Raw genomic sequence first — 8,100 nt, 5'->3', positions numbered from 1 at the left:
TATACATAAAACAATATCAAAAAAAAAATTTACATTTGCTTATCTATTTAATATCAAAAAAGTTTATAATGTCAATATATTCAGAGATTCAAATTGTAAATGTTAAACTTTGTACTAAATATTGATTATCTAGTTCAACTAGTTCAAACTTTAGTACAACAAACAACTTAACAGTTCATAATATTTATTGTAAATAAAAGTGCTTATGAAATCAACCAAATCAAATTGATTTCACTTTATTATAACTAATATTAAATAAATCCTCCAATGTAATTGAACTATTGTAGACGATTCAATTCACCTGTAAAATTTTCTATATTTCATAGTTAAATTTAATTGAAATATAATCAGTTATAATTTTAATAATTAGTAATAATTGTTATTAAGAATGGGTATTATCTAAAACAAAATTATATTTAATTTAAATAGTAATAACATTAGTTTATTACAAATTTACAACAAAGTATACCATTACAAAGAAATTACAAATAAAATACAGTCCCAAGCTCATTAAAAATTTAAATGAAAAGTAAAAAATAATAAAATGTAACATTATAGACGCACAACCTTACATGTTATAAAATAACTTACATAGGTATAAGATAAAATTCTTATCAGTAGTTACGTAATTTGTACCACTCATTAAGATTTAACACGTTGACCGCCATGTGGCCACCGGCGGTCATTTGTAAATTTCAAATTGTATGTTTTTGTGACCGCCGGTGGCCAAAGTTGATCATTACTACTACGCCACATGACTGCCGGCGGCCATAAATGAATATGGTTTTATATTATTAACTTTTCCATGGCGCTACAATAATGCACCCAAAAAGTGTCGTGGCGTAGTGGGATTCATTAAACATTTTTTGATGTAATAAATGTATTTTTAAACTTTTTTTCAAATACATAGTATAATATACAAATTTGGAATGACACTGAAAAATATACTTGGCGTACAGATGATGCATAATCGTGTGACCGCCGGCGGCCGGTGACGGTCAACGTGTTAAAAAAGACAAATTCATGTTATATTCATGTGATAAAAAAAATATTTTTAAAAATTGTAATTTAATTTACTAAATGTGATTAAACATTTAATTCTACTCATATATTTTATATTATTATTAAAAATTAGGTTTATGCCTCTAGGTTTACCTTAAAAAAATAAATCAAAATCTGCATATAATACTGACTTCTTCTGACTAATATCATAACTCATATTATGTTATCAGAGACGTAGCCAGGATTTTATTTGGGGGGGGGGGGGTCAAGTAAAAAAAAAAAATAATAAGTAATTTTAACCATTCTTATTAATCAATCAAAAATTAAATTCATAATAACCTACAGACTGCTATATTATGTACATATTGTAAAAAAAAAATATCTTATAAATAAAAAAAATGTAGGTATAAATATAACATAGATATAATAAAATTTTAATTTATAATAATAATTTTCTTGCCTTGCCTAGCCTAGCCTTGCCTAGCCTTGCCCGATAAGTTTATTTAAATCCAAACCCAATTTTTCACATTCTTCTAAAATTATTCGAGTTAAATTTTCCCCAGTGAGATCATACACTGGTAAAAAACATAAAAAGTCTTCACGGAGCTGATTATTTAGATCTACATAACGGACACACATAGATAGTTGCTCAGTACCAGATACATCTAAAGTTTCGTCACAAAGAATTGAAAAGCAACTTGCTTTATTTATTTTAGTTACAATATTTTTTTGAATAAGTTGGAAACAAATGTCTATTATTTCATTTTGAATAGACGGGCTTATGTAAGTAGAGTTTTTATTACTATTTATTAAATGATTTTTTAAATTTTCGTCGCCAAAATTTGCCCTAAAACGAAGTAAAGCACAAAATTTACCGTCTTTTTTTGGTGGTTTTGACAAATTTTAATGGTCCACTGTCATCATTACCTCTTAGAGAAAGTTCTTGTTCACCACAAAAATCCGGACCGCATGGACCCCCCCCCCCCTCTCCACTGGTGCCCTATATTAATTTAATTTATTTGTATAGTTCTATTGTTAAACAAAGATATGGATCAAAAAATAAATATATGTAGTTATTTTAATTTCATACATAATTAGTTACTAATTTTTCTCTCTCTTATCTAATTAGCGGCTGTTGCTTCAGAAAACAATACTCCAGTATTTAAAATCAAATCATGGCGTAAAGGGGAAAATGCATTACCTGAAATTGTAGCTCAGTATAAGCAAGTTGATGCTGAACTCAATGTGCTACCATTCTGTTCACAGTTTATTCCTATGGAGGTTATTGAACATCCAAAACATAAAAGTATATGTTACCATCCTTCGATTTTGCCTAAACACAGAGGAGTTAGCGCCATAAATTGGTAAGATAATAATATAATGAGTTGCATTATTTGTTTATAATTAAATATGTGTTTTAGGACACTGATGAATGGAGACAAAGAAGCAGGTTTTTCTATATTTTGGGCTGATGACGGACTCGATACTGGTCCAATACTATCTCAAAAATCATGCCCAGTCTTACCAGATGACACTGTTGATTCTTTGTATAATCGGTTTTTATATCCTGAAGGCATCAAAAGTATGGTAATTTTAAGTTCTATTAAAAAAAATAATAAATGCAGTTTTTTTTTAAAAATTTAGTCTACACAATAATAACTATGAAATGAAAATTATGTTATAAATTACTTAGGCTGAAGCTGTTGATATGGTGGCTAATGGTACAGCTCCAGTTATTCCTCAGTCTACAGAAGGGTCTTCTTTTGAACCGTCTGTAAGAAAAAAGGCTTTACAAAAAGTAGGTACTGCATACAATATATAATTTTGTTGGATTTATTATCATGTTTAGTGTTTGATTTTAGGTAGATTGGTCCAGAAGTGGAGTAGATATTCAGAACTTCATTAGAGGGCTAGACAGTTCTCCTGGTGCTTGGACTATCATAAATGAAACAGAAGTAAAATTATACAAATCATCTATTTGGACAAATGAAACACCTACTGGTGAACAAGTGACTGTTGATACAATCCAATTCCCAGCTATTGTACATAGTAATGGTTTATTGATTACTTGCAATGATGGTCTAAAAGTAAATATGATTTTATCTAATATTAGACATTCATTTTGTCCTCTAAAATTGTTTTTTTTTCTCCAATACATTTTAATTATATACTGAATGCAATCTCTTTAATTTTTTCTGTTAGATAAACATTGAGAGGTTGTCTGTGGATGGCAAAATGATGGCTGCATCAAATTACGGTAATGCAGACACTGTTCAAGAAACTATTGACTATACAGATCAAGAAAAAGCATACATCCCTGTAGTGGAATCCATTTGGAAAAATATCTTAAACATGGAAATTGGAAAGGATACTCATTTTTTTCAATCTGGTGCAGGTTCTATGGACGTTGTGAGGTAATAAAATATTAAACGTAATTTTAATTATCCAAAATAACTAGTTAATAGTTAATAACCACTCAGTTTCTATGATAAAATAATGTAGGTTAATTGAAGAGATCAAGGATAAATTGAAATTTACTCTGAAGAATGATGATGTATACATGTCTCCTGTTTTCTCTGATTTCTGTAACACCTTGGTCAAGAGGTCAAGAGGTTCAACCGATGACAATACTCGTGTAGAATATGATCCAGTTGTGGTTGACGTCAACAATATGAAATTACAGTTTGCAAAACAATTATTTATCAATGGACAGTTTGTAGACTCTGAGTCTGGAAAGACCTTGGAATGCATCAATCCTGCTGACGAATCTGTTATTTGTTCAGTAAGACTTACTCCAAAATTTTACTGATAAATAATGAAAAGTTTTTATTTTTTATTTTTATTTTTTTCGATTTTCTAATTTATTATTTTATATTACAAATTGTAAAGTTTATTGGGTTTAACTTGTTGGAACTTTGTGTAATTTTAGATTCAATGTGCATCTGAAGCTGACGTAGATCAAGCAGTTATTGCGGCAAGTAGGGCATTTGAAGGAGAATGGTCTGAAATGAGTCCACGAGATCGTGGAGCTGTTTTATATAAGATAGCAGATTTGTTAGATAAAAATAGAGAAGAATTAGCGACAATAGAGTCTATTGATTCTGGTGCAGTGTACACATTAGCATTGAAAACTCATATTGGCATGTCTATTGATGTTTGGAAATACTTTGCGGGCTGGGCAGATAAGATACATGGGCAAACAATACCAATATCACATGCTAGACCCAATAGAAATTTAACATTTACAAAAAAAGAACCTTTTGGGTAGGTTTATTTAAAATGACAACTTTAAATATATATAATATATTATTATATAATTAAATATTATTCTATGATTTTGTTTGAAAATAGTGTTTGTGGTATTATTACACCATGGAATTATCCATTGATGATGTTGTCCTGGAAGATGGCAGCTTGTTTAGCGGCGGGTAATACAGTGGTAATGAAACCAACAGAAGTGTCACCCCTCACTGCACTGAAGTTTGCTGAATTGTCTGTGGAAGCTGGTTTTCCAGCTGGTGTTATAAACATTCTTCCTGGGCTTGGTATTATTACAGTAGATTTGCCCGAATGATTTAGTTTTGTAATTGTAATGTACTAAAACTAGGTTCTGAGGCTGGTAGAGCAATAGCTGAACATCCAGACATCAGGAAAGTGGGATTCACAGGCAGTACAGCAACAGGTCACGCAATCATGAAAGCATCGGCTGAATCAAATCTAAAAAAAGTATCTTTGGAACTTGGTGGAAAATCCCCTCTGATTATACTCGATGACTGCGACTTGGACAAATCTGTTAGAATGGTGTGTTTCTATGTTTGTCTTATAGCATTTTATCGATTCTGTAAGCATTTGACTTTTGATGTTACTAGAGCATGGGAGGAGTGTTCTTCAACAAAGGAGAAAATTGTATAGCTGCAGGTAGGGTTTTTGTTGAGTCAAGCATACACGACAAATTTATCGACAAAGTTGTTGAAGAAGTAAAAAAAATAGTAAGTAAATCAGACAAGTATTGAAGTATTTAACTAATGTAAAGTACTCTAAATACTATCGTAAAAAGAACACATGGTTATTTTTTCTTAGAAGGAACTTAAAAAATAAATAAAAATGAATGCCTGTACCTATATAAGAAGCTTTTGACTATATTAAAAAAAAAAAATCATTTTTAATAAAACAGAAAATACTCAAAATTGTACAAACATTTTACTGTATTAGAAGCCGTCTATATTATATAATTGTACTAAAAAAGTACACAAAGTTTGTCTTAAATAAAGCTCATATAAGTTCCTCCAAATTTTAAATAGAGTTTTGTTAGTTCTTTGTAGTTCATTTTTAATTTTCTTAGCTTTCAGTGCAAGTAAATAATACTACAAAAATATTATCGAGTTGTTTTTAAAAACAAAATTGGATTTGGTTATTTTATTGCAATTCCTTAAGTATTGAGTAATAGTAAATGATTATATTTTAACAGTTTTTTGTTCCATGTTAGAAAATTGGAAACCCGTTAGAACGTGACACTCATCACGGACCTCAAAATCATAAAGCCCATTTAGAAAAATTAATTAACTATTGCAAGAAAGCAAAGAATGAAGGAGCTGAACTGAAGATTGGAGGGAAACGTGTGGATCGACCAGGATACTATTTTGAGCCGACTGTATTCACAGGAGTTGAAGATCATATGTTTATTGCTCAAGAAGAAGCATTTGGACCCATTATGGCTGTTACTAAATTTAGTAGCAGGTATAAATAATAATTGTTGTGTACTTATAGAACAATATTTATAATAATTCTTTGTACTAAATCAACTTTTACATTAGTGACCTGGATGCAGTCATCAAGCGAGCAAACTCAACTGATTACGGTTTATCTTCCGGCATATTCACAAAAGACATAAGCAAAGCATTGAGATTTGCAGAAAAAATTGATGCTGGAACTGTATTTATAAACACTTATAATAAAACTGATGTTGCCGCGCCTTTTGGTGGTTTCAAAAAATCTGGATTTGGCAAGGATTTAGGTACAGTGATTCCTTTAAGATTTTTTTATTTTTTTTATTAAATATATTTTATACTCATTATTATCTGCATTAGGTGAAGAAGCTTTGAACGAATACTTAAAAACTAAATGCATAACAGTGGAATATTAAGCAACAGTTATACTCGGGTGAGAGTCACATTACTATTATAGCGCTATATTTTACACTTTTCAATACCTAACACTAGTTGTTTTTATTGATTCCATATTGGCATCAATTTTATGCATACTGTTCCACCTCCGCATTTTATCTGTCCTACCTTAAAAAAGTTTTCATGTTAAATAATATTGATATATTTTTATTTTTTATGCTACAGTATTTCCAATAAGCATACACTTCAATTGATGTCACCAATGCAAGTCCAATGTTTAGAACTATTGCCACCATTCTTAGTCACAACCCATTTGGAATGGTCCAAAACTGAATTGTACTATGCATTTTTCAACCCTTTTATGTCTTTTATGGTCAGCAATTTAATGTTCATACCCCTTAAAAACATTATTATTAAGCCAAACAATATGCTCAATTTATTTCTACCTCAAACCACTTGTACTGACTGCAACATGACAAATTGATCCAACCTTTGTTATTCAACCAAGTCTCAGTGTAAAGCATTTGGTTGTGCCATACTATGTATAATAAAATCTATGATTGTATATCATTTTTATATAAATCTGTTCAATGATAAAACCAACAGACTATATAATATTAAGAATAAGTTCATTAAATTAAAAACCATTAACTTCTAGTCACTTGTTGTGCATTTCAAAACTTTTTCATATTGTCATACTTGCATTCAGTTCAATTCGTTAAATAAGTACATCTTATTGAATACAATTTGTGTTAAATCTTATGTTTTGTATAATTTTTTTTATTATTGTTAATATTATTTGTATCTCCATTCCATATATTAATAAAGTTGAAACACAAATAATAAGTTTATATATATATATATAATATATATATATAGACATGTGTAATGTACCTTTTCCAAAGTGCCTGTTCTTTGAAATAGACAAGAATTCAAAGCCCCCAGTAGAGTGAAGAGGCTGTAACCTTATTCCATCGTTTTTCACTGGGAATATGGTGTGACAGAGTGGCGTTGTACAGACCCGGGTATGTCGATTTCAGATCACCTCCGAAGTAACTCATATAACCAGGTTACTCTTTGAAAAATGAAAATTATAATAAAAGATATGTGTGTAGATACTCATCTACCTTGTCCAGTTCCTCAACCGACATGGACACGCACAGAAAACTTTAGCTGTAGAACATGCCAGTCTTGGGGTACGTGTACGAGTTGTTATTCTGTTAAGGTAACTGCGGAAACTTGGGCACTCTGTGCACTAACCTTAAGCCCGAACTATTTTGTTGGCCACCACCATGGCCTTTGGAATGGCCCATCCTGAACGTCACTGGACCGTTTGTCGGTTCATCGTTGAACACGGCCCACATTATTGACTGCAAAATATACAGGTGTATAATATATAGCCGCAGTAGACCACAAGTATTTGTATGGTTCTTGTTGTCCTTAGAGTTGACGAAATCGTGTATATTTTATATAATTCGAGAAACTATGATAAAATTAATTGTTCCACGAATATTGACGACCCTCGACGTAGTGTTCTCCTAAAATGTACGTTGTGTACTTGTGTACACGACCCACATTATCGACTGCAAAAATTAGGAGTTTTATATACAAGTATACAACCGTACAAGTATCTATATTGTATAATATATTATATTATATACCTAAATTCTGGTCTCGGACGTATGACGAATTCGTGTATTTTATAAAATTTGAAACATTAGGATAAAATAAAAAAGATTGTCACGTTCACGTACTCATAGGCGCAATTTCAACTTTTGACTTGGGGGGCTGTATATAGGCAAGCAGACCATTGCTACATAGCATATTAATATTGTATGTCCTAGGTTTTTTTTTGGGGGGGGGCTTTGGCTGAGTTTGGGGGGCTTAGCAACCCCAAGTCCTCCAATTTTCGCCTATGCACGTACTCACGTAGCACTAATATCTGAATGCGAACCCCCGCGTATGTTAGGTAGTA

The 8,100-nt window shown here is 31.1% G+C and overlaps 1 protein-coding gene across 2 annotated transcripts in view; it reads left to right on the top strand.

Annotated features, from left to right (window-relative positions):
• LOC100164524 (cytosolic 10-formyltetrahydrofolate dehydrogenase) overlaps positions 1-7,029 on the top strand; it is a 14,542-nt gene extending 7,513 nt beyond the window's left edge. The window contains exons 3-16 of one of the 2 annotated variants that reach the window (XM_001951192.5): positions 2,132-2,366; positions 2,424-2,589; positions 2,696-2,800; positions 2,865-3,089; positions 3,205-3,416; positions 3,505-3,784; positions 3,932-4,266; positions 4,354-4,547; positions 4,610-4,803; positions 4,872-4,991; positions 5,489-5,739; positions 5,817-6,016; positions 6,090-6,162; positions 6,351-7,029. In XM_001951192.5, the coding sequence (XP_001951227.2) occupies positions 2,132-2,366; positions 2,424-2,589; positions 2,696-2,800; positions 2,865-3,089; positions 3,205-3,416; positions 3,505-3,784; positions 3,932-4,266; positions 4,354-4,547; positions 4,610-4,803; positions 4,872-4,991; positions 5,489-5,739; positions 5,817-6,016; positions 6,090-6,145 (2,573 nt within the window). In that variant the 3' untranslated portion in view covers positions 6,146-6,162; positions 6,351-7,029. Of the gene's footprint in view, positions 1-2,131; positions 2,367-2,423; positions 2,590-2,695; positions 2,801-2,864; positions 3,090-3,204; positions 3,417-3,504; positions 3,785-3,931; positions 4,267-4,353; positions 4,548-4,609; positions 4,804-4,871; positions 4,992-5,470; positions 5,740-5,816; positions 6,017-6,089; positions 6,163-6,350 lie in introns of those variants that run through there. The other variant, XM_016804984.2, reaches the window with a different exon arrangement.
• The last annotated feature ends 1,071 nt before the right edge of the window (positions 7,030-8,100 follow it).

Source organism: Acyrthosiphon pisum, chromosome A2, assembly GCF_005508785.2.
Source record: "Acyrthosiphon pisum isolate AL4f chromosome A2, pea_aphid_22Mar2018_4r6ur, whole genome shotgun sequence".
Classification (NCBI taxonomy): Eukaryota; Metazoa; Arthropoda; class Insecta; order Hemiptera; family Aphididae; genus Acyrthosiphon; species Acyrthosiphon pisum.
Note: the sequence above shows the minus strand (reverse complement) of the source record. Positions and strands in the feature narration are given on the sequence as shown.